General features: G+C 42.1%; 2 protein-coding genes across 2 annotated transcripts in view; one reads left to right on the top strand and one right to left on the bottom strand.

The window, feature by feature from the left end:
* Window positions 1-4,040, bottom strand: part of Usp45 (ubiquitin specific peptidase 45) — a 63,459-nt gene extending 59,419 nt beyond the window's left edge. The window contains exons 1-2 of the mRNA XM_059254057.1: window positions 3,996-4,040; window positions 414-523 (exon numbers count right to left, since the gene is read on the bottom strand). Of these exons, the coding sequence (XP_059110040.1) occupies window positions 414-513 (100 nt within the window). The 5' untranslated portion in view covers window positions 514-523; window positions 3,996-4,040. The remainder of the gene's footprint in view (window positions 1-413; window positions 524-3,995) is intronic.
* Window positions 4,041-10,363: 6,323 nt separating this feature from the next.
* On the top strand, window positions 10,364-16,822 carry Tstd3 (thiosulfate sulfurtransferase like domain containing 3). Its single transcript, XM_059255694.1, has 4 exons — window positions 10,364-10,505; window positions 15,486-15,659; window positions 15,752-15,911; window positions 16,646-16,822. The coding sequence occupies exons 1-4, from the start codon at window positions 10,436-10,438 to the stop codon at window positions 16,707-16,709; spliced, it is 468 nt and encodes a 155-aa protein (XP_059111677.1). The 5' UTR covers window positions 10,364-10,435; the 3' UTR covers window positions 16,710-16,822.
* The last annotated feature ends 301 nt before the right edge of the window (window positions 16,823-17,123 follow it).

Genomic DNA, 17,123 nt, shown 5'->3' with positions numbered 1-17,123 from the left:
CCTCCAAATTATTAAATAACAAGAATAGAAAACAAAGATTCCAAGTTCATTTTCAGGAAACACAAGTCTAGTTGGGCAGTGGTGGTGCACGCCTTTAATCCCAGCACTCGAGAGACGGAGGCAGGAGGATCTCTGTGAGTTCGAGGCCAGCCTGGGCTACAAAGTAAGTTCTAGGACAGCTCTAGCCATGAGAAAAGATAAAGAACAATATGACAATTTTAATATACTTCTAACTTAAAACAAAATCCCAATAATAACACCAACAATGGTTTTGTGAGGGGAACTAGACAAGCTAGTTCTCAGATTTATGTAGAAAATGGTGAAAATAAAGTACTGAACTTATTGACTGAAAAGCATCTGTTGTTCCTTCTTTACCCCAACCTCTCTCTGAGATCTCAGACAGCACAACTTACCTGCAATGTCATCTGAAGAATCTTCGTCATGAGGTAGCAACGGTCTTTTATTTCTTTTGCCTTTCTCGGGTAAGTCTTTTGAGGGATCTTTTACCCGCATCTGTTATTTACTGAAAAGTTTAAAGAAAAATAACGATACTTTAATCTTCTAAAAAATTAAACTTTTAGGTATTTAATGCGCATGCAAATTTGATTGGTCTATAATTCAACAGAAGAAAAAGAAGGGAAACAAATCAGCTAAAATAACCCTCAAAACCAATGCACAGGACTGAGAGTACAGCTCAATGGTAGAGCAGGCATGGAACCCTGGGTTCTCGCCCCAGTACTGCTATAAAAAAAAAAAAAGGTCAATACACAAACGGCACACTCCAACTACTCGGTTACAGACTGTTTCTACCACCCCGCCCCCTAACAAGTGTCTGAAAACCCCTCTGCAGAAATCTAATCCACAGTGTGGTAGTGCTTGGAGATGAGCCATAACAAGAGTAGGTGAGAAAGTGAACCTGGCATATATGTGAGGTAACAAGAAGAACGCCAAGACAACTAGACCTTTTTTAAATTGGGGTCTACCTTACCCTTGCTTGTAGCAAGGATAGACAAATCTGCCAGCACCGTGGGCTTGCCAGCCTTCAGTACTAACTACTATTAGCTGTAAAGCCACTCAGTGCAGAGTGAAAAAAAAAGTTGCCCAACACTAAGGCATGAGCCCTGCGTGCATGACGTCTCAGAGGGAAAATTTTCATCAAGGAAGTAAGTACTACTTCTTAGAATGGGCTCTTTCCTTACCCTGTCATCGATGCGATTCACACTGGACCGGGGAGAGAAACTGTAAACCCAATAGTCAGGAGCCCTAATTGCTGCGCTACCTAGGGACTAGTGACAGAAAAATTAATTCCTGCTTTTAAGCTGCCATCTTTTCTCTCCAAGTTCTCATTATGAAAAATTTTTAAAATCTACGAAAGTTAAAAGAACCATATAATGAGTACTCATACATTGTCTGGATTACACATGTATTACCATTTTGCTGTATTTGTTTTATCTAAACATCAGTAAAGAAACATACAATTTTTGTTTTGTTTTGTTTTGGTTTGTTTTTCAAGACAAGGTTTCTCTGTGTAGCTTTGGCTGTCCTAGAACTCAACTCTGTAGCCCAGGCGGCCCTGAACTCACAGATCTGCCTGCCTCTGCCTCCAGAGTGCTGGGATTAAGGGTGTGCACCTACACACCTGGATAGAAATACACAATTTTTTAAATTTTAAAGTAGGAGTATGTCCATGGGTATGTGCATGTTAATGCAGGTACCGGTGGAGGGCAGAAAACATCAGATCTCCTGCAAGGAGTTATAGGCAAATGTAAGCGAGGTGCCCAGTATGGGTGCTGAGAACCAAGCTCTGGTCTTCCTCAAGAGCAGCACATGCTCTTAAGCACTGTACCATCTCTCCAGCCCAATTTTATATATTTATATATATATATGATTATTTTTTAAAAGTATCTGAAAACAAGTTGTAGAAATAATGAAAATTTATCCCTAAATACTTAAGCATGGTGCTTAAAAAAAAAATCAATTCTCCTACATGACATCACTATCATATGTAGGAAAAGTTTTCCTAGTATCTTTTATCCTAATGTATTCTAATTTCCTTATCTGATCCAAGGATATTCTATAGGGGGTTTCTAGATGAAGATTTAATCATTATTTATACTTCATCTGTTAGAGTTCTTCATTCTTTTTTAATACTGTTTTCCCCGTATGATTTTTTTTTTTAAGCATGTGTGTTGGGGGGTGGTATATGCAGGTGTCCTTGCTAACATATCTCAGCAAATGCTCCGATTCCTACAGCAGAATGGGGTAAGGGGAAAGGCTCTAATACAGAGCTGGTTCTTAAAGCTTTGCCTGAAGTGCATATTGGCTGACTAAAGAAAAGCACATGGTCACATTTAACTTCAGGTAAGTAAACACTACATCACCCATTTAGCAGAAGTCAATTCTAGATGAACACAAAGTCGTCATTTTCTCATGTATTCAGAAAGTCTTGAAAGAAAGCACACTGGGCCTAGCCTTATCCACCACACCTCTCTCTGGACAACTGCTGTGCACTTTACTTAGCCATTTCAAACACTTTCAATCTCCTTAACCTCCAACTCTCCGACCTCCCCACAATGAGACAGCAAATCTGGTCTTTCTGTCTCTAAATTTACAAACCTGCATCCATTAACTTTCCATTATCCAAGTTGTGTCTGGAACTCTCCAAGGCTCTCTTGGCCAACAGAAGGATTCAAAGGACTCAGCACATGGTTGTAGGCTGTACTCTTGCACATTTCACAGAGCATTTGAATGAGTATACAACCTGATTAGAATGGACAAGGACTCTTTTCCATAACTTCCATCAGCTCTCTCCCTCTCAGGTGAGTGAGCACACACTCTCCTCCTCACAAGGAACAAGCAGCTATGAATCTGAGCTCAGGGGAACCCATTAGAGACTTGGAGACCGGGATCTGTATGGTAACCGGTAATTTGGGCATAAAATATAACGTTGGGCATAGAACATTTACTACATCAGAACACTGCCAAACTCCAAGTTTCCAGGTGCCAAACAAGGGCCAAAGCTGCAGGCAGAGCCTACAAATGACAGAAGCCTCAGGCCTGATTGTTAACTCTTCTCACAAATGTTTTGGCTATTTTTTTCCGTGCAGTTTTCTAAACATCAAGTGTTAACAGCACTTCTTTTTTAAATCTATTTACTTATGTTTGTGTGTGTGTGTGTGTGTGTGTGTGTGTGTGTGTGTAAAGATGTGCACGTGTTTCCGTGTTTCGATTTGCATCGGTGAGGATCTCTTTCACCACGTGGGTTCCGGAGACTGAACCATCAGGCTTGGCAGCCAAAGCCTTCACCTGCCGAACCATCAGCTTCAGTTTTTAATTTAAAAATTACCTAGCACCTGCATTTTCTCTAACACGGGATGTACAGCTAGCATATTTAGTTAGCCAGTTTTCAGCTGGCTACAAACACCCCATGTCCAAATACTGTTAAGTTTTGGGCGGCTATTCTCCAGCATGAGAAGAGGAAACGTAAACATCTTCCTTTAGACACCCGGGCTCAAAACACTCAAGAACCTTCTCCCAACTACTCTGAGATACGTCACTCTCATCCTCATTTTACACTTGAAACTGGATGGAGGTAAAAGTGACTTGCAGAAGTCCGGGAGCCAGAAGTGGGCTCGGGTAGGATCGACCCCTAATATTCGGTGTTGCCAGAAAGCCGTGGTTAGGCTCTCTTTCTCGGGAGGCCACTGATGCACCCCAAGTTAGCAGAGTGGAATGCGGGACAAGGAGAGATCGCGAGGGGACTAGAGATCCCGGGTCACCGTGAAGATTGGACTTGGCCTGGTTCCCTCCCCGACCCCGGCTCTTCCCGCAATCGCCAGGACTCGGCCCGGTGGCCGCCCGGCGCCGCTGTGAATGTGGACGCGAGGGCACGCAGGAAACCTCTCTTTCTAGGCTGGTCCACCTACAAGGAGGCCTCGCTGCCCAAGCGAAGACACAAGGGTTGCAGTGACCCCAAAGCCTGGGCCCCGACTCACCCCGCCCGCCGGGCCGCAGCTTCCACACACAGGAGCTTCTGCGCCTGCGCAGCAGGCAACCCGGAGAAGGCGGGGCCAGGCGTTCTGGGCGGGGCGAGGGCGGGGTCTGGTGTTGTGGGTGGGCTGGGGGCGGGCCTTTGAGTCTAGGCTCAGATGCTGATTGTCATTCCTGCAGCGAGGAGGTCAGAGGGAACTGGAGCTGGTGTAGATGCAATAAGGGGGTGACCCTTTGCAGCCGGCTGGTACAAGGCCAGCCACAGGGCCTGAGTTCAGGTGCTGGCGTGGATGAGCTGCTCTGGTCCTTCTGGCCTGTCCCGCTTGCTGGGCACCTTTTGAGACGGCCTCCCGTGTCTCATCACCCTTCTGGGAACTCTGTAGAGTTACATCTGACATTCACTGTATATCAAGTTTTTTTTTTCATGTGCTTCTCACTTCTGAACTAAACAATACATCACACCTGTAATTCTTCAGAGTCTGAGCATCTGTTACTGTACACCTTGCTTTTGAGTAAAAATAGTTGGTTTGAAATTATTTTGTTGCAAGCACTGGTTGATGGGTCCTAGAAGTCTCAGTCTTTCACAAGGGACAGGTTGCAGCCTAATGGCGAGGGTACTGGGTTTGAAGTTAAAAGGTTGTAGTTAAGCGCCCAAAGCTGACTGTTTGTTACTTTAAAAATTCTAATTCATTTCTGCAGGAAAACTTGTCAAAGGAGCTAACTATTCGTTTACATTATGTTTATAGGAACCGTGCATTGGACACATGCCGTGGAATACAAATATGCAGGTCAACGTGCTGGGTATGGGGATACATAATGATCTTTTAGGAGATTTTCTTCCAGGATGAAAGAAATGTTGCATCAATAAGAACAGTTTGTGTTGTGATGTAACTTCAAAGTCAAAATTGTCTGTATAAATATAAAGTTTTGTATGTTAATATTGAATTTGAAATAGAATATAAAAAAGATAGGCAAAAGAGCAAATGTAAAATATTTGCATAATAAATTGCACCAGGAATAGGTCCTTTTTAAAATAAAATATTTTAAGATTCAATGTACAGTTAGAAGGACAGAATTTTAAAATGAAAATTTAGATTCTCTTCTTAATAAAAAGCAATTTAAGAATTCTGCAATTAGTCACTCAATATTAAAATTTCTCTTAGAATTAATGAAGTCCCATGGCTACTGTCTGGTCCCCCAAGAAATTCCTTTTCCAAAGGTCCAGCATTTAGACAAAAGCCACCATTCCCTCGGGGGCTTGAAGAAAGTTCCTGTTTGCTAAAAAAGGGAGTCATTCTCATCTCTGGCGAGAGAACAAGTGGCTCTTCACTTAACACTTGACTGTGGTGCCTGTTCACCTGTCAAGGCCAATGCTAGGCTAGGCTCTCGCGGTGCCTGCTCACGAGCCCCACCGCAGCTCACAAGCCCCCTTTCTCCTGTTCTCATTTAACTTTGGAAATCTTTCCCCCATCACTTTTCCTTTCTTTCCCAGGAGACAGTCTTGGCAGTTTGGGAAAAAAACAAAAAACAAAAAACAAAAAACAAACAAACAAAAAAACCCTTTTCACCCCCGGAGCGGCTAGTTTGGGTTCTTTACTGTGCCCATTTTCATGCAACTGCCTTGATATCTAACAGATACGCTCTTAGTCTGACCAAAATCTCCAGAGACTGCAATCCCCATTCAAAGTTGGCAATGCCTATTAGCAGAAAAGTGAACGGAACTAGAGATCATGTTAAGTCTCAGACTCAAAAAGACAAATATTGCATGTTCTCATTTTGTTGTGGGATATTTACCAGAGAAGACTGCTTGGATGTGGGTTTAAGCCAGAACAAAGTCTATTAGTCAGCTGACGACTACACTGAGTGTTCAGGATCCCAGTGTAGCCCCAAGCCTTTCTCAGGGTGGGATTTTAAGTACAAAAAAAAAAAAAAAAAACAAAAAACAAAAACATGTTCTAAGTTACATATTTCGGTTAACAAGAACAGTTAGCCAGAAGCAGAACTACAGAAGCCAAAAAGCAAGGTTAGTACATTTAGAGACTCTCCTGGAACTATGGACTTTGATGGATTCCGCCCTTGTTTTAGTTTGGGCAGGTGGTACTTTCTACGTGTTTTACAGCCTGAATGGTACTTCCACTATGTAGTCAGTTGTGCTAAGGTCTACTAAGACTACTAAAGTCTGGGGCCCTGTTACAATTTCATTTCTGTTACTGTGATAAAATACCTCATCAACAAGCAATTTAGGGGAGAAAAGAAGTCCATCATGTTGGGATGTCTAGGCAGCAGGAACTCAAGACAGCAAGAAATATCCTGTAAGAACATCAAATATGAAACTTTTGTATCAAATATCATGAAACTTGTGTTTAGGGTAAGGAATTCAAATCTTTTTACTCTCCCCACTTGTAAGACTTTTGTTTGTTTGTTTGTTTGTTTTGTTTTTGTTTTTGTTTTTTCGAGACAGGGTTTCTCTGTGTAGCTTTGCGCCTTTCCTGGAACTCGCTTTGGAGACCAGGCTGGCCTCGAACTAACAGAGATCCGCCTGCCTCTGCCTCCCGAGTGCTGGGATTAAAGGCATGCGCCACCACCACCCGGCTCACTTGTAAGACTTTATTCATATGTTTTAATTTCCATCAGCACTCAGTAAAATCACTACTGTATTCCAGGAATTTGATGGCCTAGAGCAATGACTCCACGTTCCTTCATTTTCTGTTCGCCAATTCTTTTCAGTTAAGACTGAGATCAGACCCCAGCCAATGGGGAAAAGACAGTCACCACCTAAGTTTGAATAAAAACCAAGTGCAAGCCAGGTGGTGGTGGTGCATACCTTCAATCCTAGCACTCGGGAGGCAGAGCCAGGTGGATCTCTGTGAGTTGGAGGAGGCAGGCCAGCCTGGTCTACAGATCGAGATCCAGGACAGGTGGCAAAACTACATGGAGAAACCCTGTCTCAAAACAACAACAACAACAAAAAAAAAAAAAACCAAAAAATCAACAACAACGAAAAACCCAAGTGCACTTCCTGTTTGTGTTCAATTTTCCAAGCATGCCCTCTTTATCAAGAGTAAGGTTGGAATGGTGGTCTCTTTCTTTGGGACCCTGAACTTATTTCTAACAATACACCAAGTCACAAGCAGAGAGAAATGAACACATGGGTGCTCACTTGCTTGTGTACAGCTTGATTTTGCCATTTTTAAGCGGAATATTACTGTGGGATGAGCTTCTGTACACTGTGAATATGTATTACTCTCATTGGTAATAAAGCTGTTTAGCCTATGTCGAGGCAGGCTAAGGTTAGGTGGAACAATCAAACTGAGGAGTCAGAGGAAGAGAAGAGGAGTCAAGAGAGACTGGAGCCAGCCTCCCAAGAAGCAAGATGCCAGAGGACGGATAAAGCCACAACCATGTGACAATACATAGATTAATAGAATGGATTAATTTAAATGTAAGAGCTAGTTAGCAATAAGCCTGAACAATCAGCCAAGCATTTATGATTTATATAAATCTCTATGTGGTAATTTGGGAAGTGGCTGCCAGGTATTTGGGAACTGGGGTCAGGACAAAAAACTCTGCCTCTGCTTACAGAATATTTATTTTTATGTATGTGTGTAAGAGTGAGTGCCAAGTGTCTACGTGTATGACTGCAAAGTCAGAAAACGGCGTTGAGTCGCAACAAAGATGCTAGGAACTGAACTCTAGTCCTTGTCCCCTGCTCACTCATCTCTTCAGCCCTTCCATTTCTTCACTCTTGAAACAGTTCAGGACACCCTGCCTAGGGATTGGTGCCACTCACAGTGGTCTTCCTATATCAATTAACCTACTTAGGGTAGTCCCTCAACCCAATGACCTACCCACTGACCAACCCAACATAAACAATCCAAGACTGAGACTTTTCCCAAATGATTCTAAGTTGCGTTAAGTTGACAATGAAAGCTAACCATCACACATGTTTTCTCTCATACAGGGAACCTACAAAAAATGTTTATTACAGAGGATTGGCAAGATAGCCTAGCAGGTAAGGGTGCCTGCCACTAAGCATGACAACCTGGGTTCAACCCCCAGAAGCCATATAAATGTTTAAAGGAGAACTGACTCCATAAAGTTGTCCTTTGACCTCCAAACATACATGCTGTGATACATATGTGCTCTTGTCATCACACTACACACACACACACACACACACACACACACACACACACACACACCAAAATTTAAAAACTTAAACTCTAAATGATTAGGAGAAACCTAGTAGTAGATTATGGCATCGGTGTAGAATCTGCTGTGGTTTATAAATTGTTGAATTATTGGATCTAGGGAGATGGCGCCGTTTGGTGGAGCACTTGCTATTCAAACACGAGTTCAGAATCTCAGAACCATGTAGGAAGCAGCTGTGCCTCTAACTCCAGGGTTCAGGTGGGAGTGCAGAGACAGGCTGATTCCTCAAGCTCAGTAACCAGCCAGCCTAGCCTAACTATTCATCTTTTTTTGAACAATAATTTTGTATTTATTTAGTTGATGTATATGAGTGTTTGCTCACATGTATGTCTGTGTACCACGTACTTGCGTAGTACACTCAGAGATTAGAAGAGGTCATTAGATCTTCTGGAATTCGAATTTTAGATTGTTATAAACCATCATATAGATGTTGAGAATTGAACCCAGGTCCTCTGCAAGAGCAACAAGTACCTTAAGCACTGAGCCAGCCCCCTCAAACTGATCATCTTCAGGTTCAGTGCGAGACCCTGTCTCAAAAAATAAAGGTGGTACAATTGAGGAAAGACACCCAGCATCAGTCTCTGCCCTCCGTACACACATACACACCCACTCTAACAAGTCCATACATCACACACACATACAGACAACTACGCACACACCTAACACACAATAAACAGTACTTCACTACTGAAAATGGGCTGATATCAGCCAGGCTGTGGAGATGCACACCTTTAATCACAACACTTGGGAGGCAGAGGCGGGCAGATCTCTGTGAGTTCCAGGCCAGCCTGGTGTACAGAGCGAGTTCCAGGACAGCCAAGGCAACACAGAGAAATCCTGTTTCAAAACACCAAAACAAAAACAAAAAAGAAAGAGAATGTGCTGATTTCAAAATGTGTATTTAATGGAATTATTCCTTGGGCATACATTTTAATATCAGTTTGAATTAATATGTTATTTTTTTACTCAATAAATTCCAGTTCAATACAGCTTTTATTATGTTTGGACAACTAAGGTGAAGAGAAAGTTAAGGTAATGAGAAGCCTTGTGTGGCAAAGAAGCCCCAGCCTACCAAATATGCTCTAAGTTCTTTTTTTTTTTTTTTTTTTTTTTTTGGTTTTTCGAGACAGGGTTTCTCTGTGTAGCTTTGCACCTTTCCTGGAACTCACTCTGTAGCCCAGGCTGGCCTCCAACTCACAGAGATCCACCTGGCTCTGCCTCCCGAGTGCTCTGAGTTCTAATCCCTGGAACCTGTAATGTGTTACTTTATCTGGTGTCTTAGTTAGAGGTTCTATTGCTGTGAAGAGACACCAGGACCATGGCAACTCTGAAAAAGGAAAACATTTCATCCGGGCTGGCTTACAGTTTCCGAAGTTTAGTCCATTATCGTCATGGCAGGAAGCATGGTGGTGTACAGGCAGACATGGTGCTGGAGAAGAAGCTGAGAGTTCTACATCAGATCTGCAGGTAGCAGGAAGAGAGAGACACACCTGGTCTGGCGCAAGCATGTGAAACCCCAAAGCCCACGCCCATGACATACTTCTTGCAACCAGGCCACACTTCCTAAAACAACTCCCTAAGCATTCAAATATATGAGCCTATGGGGGCTAATCTTATTCAAACGGCCACACCTGGTAAGAGAGATTTTGCAGATTTTATCACATGTTAGATATCTGAAGTGGAGATTCTGACTTGGATCATTTCAGTGGTCTGAATGTAAAGGTCCTTAGAGGAAGAAGAGAGGAGGGGCAAATGAGAGGACTTACAGCAGAGGCAAGGGTCAGCCAGAGAGATGTGAAGATGCTAAGATGTCTTTGAAGACAGAGAAAGACCCGGAACCAAGGAACGAGTCAGCACGAGGAGACATGAAAAGCAGGTAAAGGTAAATTAAAATGAAATCTTCCCTGGAGTTTTCAAAAGATACACCTATTTTTGGACACATTGATTCCAGTTAAGTATGATAACTGCAAAATTGTAAATAATCCACTTCTGTTGTTTGAAGCTAGTAAATAGGTGGTGATTAGTCAATGTAGCAATGGGAAGCTAACACTATAAAACTGCCAAAAACCATCCTGAGAGAAAGTGAAATATTAATTGTTTGGCAGTACCCTGTTCTGCCGGTGCTGACTGCGGGGCGCTCAAGAGCCTGGACAGCGCCCGTGGTGGGAAGCCAGGAAGGAGCCGAGCAGGAGGAAGTGGTCAGCAGCGCCGGGGTCCCAGAAAGCCCACGGTGATGTTGGCCACGCGGGTGCTTGGGACCTCGCGCAGGGCGGCGTTAGGATCGGCGGAGGCTGCGCTTGGCGGTGAGCTTGATCCCTGAGGAACAAAAACCACCTGATTTCGGGTGCCAGGGAGGGGATGACATTGAGCGTGCTCTCTTTAGACTTCCAGTTAATAACATAAGTGAAGCCTCCTACTCTTGGCACGTACTTATGTAGTGCCCACATGCGCTTTTTGCTCCTTTTGCTCCTCCGGATTCCATGCTCTCCCAGCCTGGAGATGCGCGAACACAGCGATAGAGTAAACATGGCACCAAGGTTATTTATCATGAGAATGAATTGTGCAAGTTTGAGTGATGAAGGTCAATTCACCACACAAAGGAGCCAGCAAGAAGGCTCCGGAGAGGCTTAATTACAAACCCACTCTTTTAACTTACCATTGTGACCCACCAGGGGACAGAGCTCATCTCTTCATGAACCAGACCTCCCCTGTACCCCCACCCCCACACACACCAGGTTAAAACAGGTCCATCTCCCATTAATTCTGCAAATTTGGAAACAGAAGAAGTGAACGTCGCTATTGACCTAGCTGGGTCTAAAGCTCAATCCAGGGCTTCAGTACCTTCCCTGCACCCCTCTATTTTTTTTTCCACTTTTTAAATTTTATTATTCTGTTATTTTAAACACTGCCTCTTCTTTAACGTCTATTTTCTTCCAAAGAAGCAGCTTCCCCGCTCCAGCAAGCTAGCTTTCCTTGCTCCCTTGTTAAGGTCTTTTGTTACTGAAGATGGGCTTTTCTGTGTAAATTGTTTTCTTTCACCTTTCTGTAGCAATACTACACAATCCAATCTGCCAGGCCTCCTGCAGGGGATACAGCTCCCTAAGGAGTTCACCATCTGTACGTGGATGGGCGAGAGAGACAGATAGATACAAGCACACAGCCCAGTCCAGAGTGACTGAACTGGAAAGAACCTCAGATCTAGCTTGAGCACAGTGCCAGAGGAAGGTGCCTTTGTGCGTTTTTCGTTTGTTTGTTTTGGTTTGTTTTGTGTTGTTTTTTTGAGACAGGGTTTTTCTGTGTAGCTTTGGAGCCTGTTCTGGAACTCTCTCTGTAGACCAGGCTGGTGTAGCATGAATCTTAAAGAGTCTTATTAACAAAAACAAACCCAGAGCCAGGTATTGGGGTGAACGCTGAATGATCAGAAAGACAGAACCAGCCACAGCTTCCTCACTTTGCCAGTTCCTCAGCTGATCCTGTTTCCTCAGACTGGATGCCTCTCAGCAGAACTGTGCTGCTCCAAGGCCTAAAAGCTTAACCAGCTTCTAGTTCCTGGTCCTCATGCCTTAAATACCTTTCTGCTTTCTGACATCACTTCCTGGGATTAAAGGCTTGAGTCACCATGCCTGGCTGTTTCCAATGTTGCTTTAAACTCACAGAGATCCAGATGGATTTCTGCCTCTGGAATGCTAGGATTAAAGGCGTGTGTGCCACCATTTTTCTGGCCTCTATATCTAGTGGCTGTTCTGTTCTCTGACCCCAGATAAGTTTCTTAGGGTGCACAATATTTTGGGGAATACAATACCACCACAGGCTGGCCTCAAACTCACAGAGATTCACCTGCTTCTGTCTCCTGCATGCTAGGATTAAAAGCGTGCACCACCCTCACCACCACCACCACCACCACCACCACCACCACCACCACCACCTTTGTGTATTTTAAAAGTTACACAAATAGTACATGGTTATACTCTCACTAAAGCAAAGCAAAAACAAAGAAAACAAAACAAAAAAATAGCACAGCCACAGATCTCCTTTAAATACTCACATCCTACTCCTCAGATATGTATGAAAATGACTCTTTTAAGCTTTTCTATGGTTTTCCATAGATAAAAGTTTGTATTATATGTATGTATTGTGTATATACTTCTGTATTTTGACTCACATAGATATTTAGCTTTTAATAACTGCATATATCCCATAGTGGGGATATACTACAGTTTACTAACCAGTCACTTATAAAAAAATTTAGTTCCAGGTTTTTATTATAAAATTATTTGATAATCATTGTGTAATCTACTCTGTGTACACAAACAAGTATTTTACTAGAATGGATACCTGAGTAGAATTATTAAAGGAAAGTGACAAGAAATATTAAATAGATATGAGAGGAGAGTCAGTGTCCCTTGTAAAATGGAAGGGAAAGATGTTTCTTTCAGAAGGAGCAGTATGGTATAATTTGTGAAAACAGGAATAACTGTTGATTGCACTGTATATACATTAATTCTATTTAAACCTAACAGCATGTATTCATTAGTTTTCTCAGTGCTATAACATAATACCAGACAAAAGCAATTTCAGAAAGGGTTTATTTTGGCTCATAGCTTGAGAAGGGAGATAGATAGATAGATATTCATATATACTATGTATATATATATATATATATATATATATATATATATATATTCTCCAAAACTTAAGACTCAGTCATTTTTTCCTTCAGTGTCAGAACTGATGAATGCATCTTTAGTTGAACACCAGACCCAGTGGTCAATTTACAAGCAGAGGATATGGCATACAAAAACACCTATAGCTTGATGCAAATAAATAGTGTGCAGTGTAGGCTCAGGCCATTGAGAGACTTGGGGAAGGTGAGACTGAAGAAAAATATGCTGTTGCTTCAGACTTTGATCACTGAACGAAAAGACAAGAAAACCTGTCTTTATTACCTACTACCTCACAAGAGAGTATAGCTGAATTACAGGAAGTTCAAAGTCAGTCTGCTGATTATAGGAAAAAAATGATCTTTGATCCAGTTTCAAGAGTTGTTTGTTGTGGGTACATTTTCCATGTTGGTAAGCACTGCTAGAATCAAGCTTAACGTAATTTATGAAATTACATAGTTCTCCAGTTTCTTACCATGACACACAGAAGAAATGCAAATTTAGCCTGTTGTCCTTAATTTGAGTAGGTTGATTGTGAACCTTTAAAAATCTAATTCTGAGGGCTGGAGAGACGGCTCAGTGGTTAAGAGCACTTACTGTTCTTCCAGTGTTCCTGAGTTCAGTTCCCATCGCCATTGTCAGGCGGCTCACAAGTGCTTCCAACTCTAGCTCCAGGGGATATATACATGTGGTATCTGCACACATATGTTAGACACATCCATGGGGGGGCACCTTACAGTAAAAAAAAAATGATTTAAATCTCATCTTGGGGCTCATAAGATAGCTTAGTGGGTAAAGGTGCTTGCCACCTAAGCCTGGTGACCTAACGTGGATCCTGGAACCCATGAAAAGGTGGAAGAACAGACTCCACAAAGTTGTCCTGTCACCCCACACGTGCTCCTGTAGACCAGATGTCTAAAAGTAAAGCCATGAGGCAAAAAGGCTATAAATGCTTAAAATGGTATTACAGCTAATTCCCTTCAGAAGTTCTATTTAAAACTTTAATCCCAGCACTCAGGAGGCAGAGGCAGGTGCATCTCTGTGAGTTTGAAGCCAACCTAGTCTACAGAATGAGTTCCAGGACAGACTTTGTCTCAAAAAACAAAAAACTATATATATTTTATTATTTTATGTGTACGGATATTTTGTCCATGTTTGTCTCATCTACATGCCTGGTGCCTGAACAAGGGAAAAAGATGGTCCTGGATCCCTCAGAACTGAAATTACAGGTGGTTGTGAGCCACCATCAAATGCTGGAATCAAACCCGGGTCCTCTGGAAGGGCAGTAAGTGCTCTTAACCACTGAACCATCTCTTTAGTCACCCTTTAGGAGTTCTTAATGACAATGTGTGAGAGAATCCGTTTCTTCAGACCTTGGCCAATATTTGGTATTATCAATACTTTTAAGCTTTACAGGCCTGACACAAAGGTTGTTGTTTTTTTTTAATATTTTTCCTTCCTAAATTCTTTTTTTAATAATTTATTTATTTTTTATTTTATGTGTATTGGTGTTTTGTCTGTGTGTAGGTCCCCTGGTCTCCTGGAACTGGAGTTACAGACAGTTGTGAGCTGCCATATGGGTGCTGGGAATTGAACCCAGGTCCTTTGGAAGAGCAGTCAGTGCTCTTAACCACTACGCCATCTCTCCAGCATGACACAAAGGTTTTAACACTTGTATTTCATTTTTTTTCCCTTTTGTTTTTGTTTTGTTTTTGTTTGTTTGGTTGGTTGGTTTTTGAGACAAGGTTTCTCTATGTAGGTCTGGCTGTCCTGGAACTTGCTTGTGGACCAGACTGGCCTTGAACTCAAGGAGATCCACCTGCCTCTGCTCCCCAAGTTCTGGGATTAAAGGTGTGTGCCACCATGCCCAGCAGGGGCAGTTTCTTTACTAAAGATTTATGTGGGAGGGGCCTATCCACCGTGGGCGTGCCACGGGGGCAGGTAATCTCCAGCATATAAGAAAGCAGGTTGAGCAAGCCATGGAGAACAGGACAATCTGCAGCGCTCCTCCATGGCCTCTGCTTCAGTTCCTGCCTCCAGATGTCCTGAGTCCACGCCCCTCGCTTCCCTCAGTGATGGACTTAGGAGCTATAAGGTGAAACAAACCCTTTCTTCCCCAAGTTACTTTTGGTCCTGGTGTTTTAGCACAACAGCAGAAACCTTGTGATATACAAGTTACTATCTTTATTTGCAAAGGGAAATGAAGTTAAATTTTTCTTCATATTGTCACTTGAGTGAGAGTGGGATTAACAAACTATACTCATAATAATGATTAAATGCTTGATATGTTCCAAAGCTCTTACTGGCTAGAGGGTTTTGAGGGACAATGAAGTGTCAGAAGGCCAGCAGTCAAGCATTCAGAGCATGAAAGATCCAAGTTCTATTCATGGCTTGGGCTTTAGGGTGATTAGTGCCACCCCAAAGCTGTCTAGACCACCAGAGTCTACCTCATGAAAAGAAAGGAATCATCTCCCACTTTCAGAAGTTCTGTGTACTTACAAGTCAGGAACCAGGAACAGAGTATGTATCCAGAGTTTATTAAAGTAGAAAGGTGAACTCAGTTCCGTCATCTATAGCTGTTAATACCAATGTCACTTTAAAGTTGTCTAAATTTTTTTATAGGTTTGAAGTCAATATGGGGAAGCAGCCGACCTCATTGCTCTGCTCTTTCTAAGGATGTCACTTACAGGGAACTAAAAACCCTATTGAACTCCAAAAACATTATGTTAATTGATGTTAGAGATACATGGGAAATTATTGAGCATGGAAAAATACCTGGATCAATCAACATACCATGTAAGTGATGTAAGTTTTAAACCGATTCATTTGTAGGCTTAATAACTGATTATATCCAAAACTTAATTGAATGCCTTAACATTTTCTTCCAGTGGGTGAGGTAGGTGAAGCTCTGCAGATGAACCCAAAGGACTTCAAAGAGAAGTACCATGAAGTGAAGCCATCCAAATCTGACAGTCTTGTGTTTTCTTGTTTCGCTGGAATAAGAAGTAAGAAGGCTATGGACACAGCAATATCACTGGGATTTAACAGGTGTGTGAACGAAGGAAAAACTGGATTGAGCACTGTGGACTGCAATATTGTATAGACATTGGGGATGCTGGGGCTATAGCTCAGTGGCAACATAATTGCACAGGATGTGAAAAGCCCTGGATTCAATTCCCAGTATAACAAAAATAAAAATAAACGAATCTTAGTCTATTTAAGAATCTCTTGGGGGAGGGGGCAGGGCTGGAGAGATTGCTCAATGGTTAAGAGCACTGTCTGCAATGCCAGAGGACCCAGGTTTGATTACTAGCTCCCACATGGCACTTCATAGCTGTCTGTAATTCCAGTTCCAAGAGATCTGATGCCCTCTTCTGGCTTCTTTGGGCGCCAGGCTTGCATGAAGGGTACAGACACATATGCAGTCAAAACACCTGTACACATATGTAACAAAAATTCAAAGCCTATCAGAGGCCACATTGATACTTTGTCTCAAAAAAAAAAAAAAGAGTGTCTTGGAGCTGGTGATATAATTCAGGAGTAAACCATGTTCCTCACATGTACAAATCCCCAGATTTAAGCCCTACTACCACAGCAGTTAAAAAAAAAATACTGTTAATAAAGTCAGTATAAAGACCAAGGGCATGATGTGTCTTTCCAACCTACTCAAAACACACATTTTTAAAAAGAGGTATAGAATCTAGACAGTATGGTGAGCAGTTATTGCAAAGTTCCTCTCGATCTTCTGTTATGAAACCTAACATTATTTTGTACATTTTCAGTGCTCAACATTATGCTGGAGGATGGAAGGAATGGGTAACCTATGAAATTTCAGAGAAAAAATAAGAAAATTGAGTTTTGGAATAAGAGACTCTGTCCTTGTGTTCATACATCCACGGATAACGGATTAAGCAAAAGAAAACTCCAGTCTTAGCACCAAAGGCTATGCTTGGCAACTGTTTTCCTCATCTGTGAACCGAAGACACTGCTCCCCTGAACATTCTCAGAGTCCATTGAGGACTGAGATAATATGAATTGCCATTGAAATTACAAATTCTACAGTTCATTTTTAAGTACTTTGCTATTCCAAAAGATCGGGTAGCTTATATTATCTAATTATGTGCAATCATGTTATAAGCAAAAACAGTGTATTGACAAGCCGTCCTGATCTTAAACAATAACTAAGCATTAGTTTTAGGCCCATACTTGTAGTTCTAATACTCAGGTGACTGAGACAGGCAGACTGCTAAGTTCGAGGAC

Source organism: Peromyscus eremicus, chromosome 2 (genome assembly GCF_949786415.1).
Source record: "Peromyscus eremicus chromosome 2, PerEre_H2_v1, whole genome shotgun sequence".
Classification (NCBI taxonomy): Eukaryota; Metazoa; Chordata; class Mammalia; order Rodentia; family Cricetidae; genus Peromyscus; species Peromyscus eremicus.
The sequence above is the reverse complement of the archived record's forward strand: the minus strand, read 5'-3'. Positions and strand labels throughout refer to the sequence as shown.

Coding starts and splice junctions, on each gene's coding strand:
- Tstd3 (XM_059255694.1), top strand. CDS start 10,436: ATGTTGGCCACGCGGGTGCTTGGGACCTCGCGCAGGGCGGCGTTAGGA. Junction 15,660..15,751: donor TGGATCAATCAACATACCAT/GTAAGTGATGTA, acceptor ATTTTCTTCCAG/TGGGTGAGGTAGGTGAAGCT. Junction 15,912..16,645: donor ATATCACTGGGATTTAACAG/GTGTGTGAACGA, acceptor GTACATTTTCAG/TGCTCAACATTATGCTGGAG.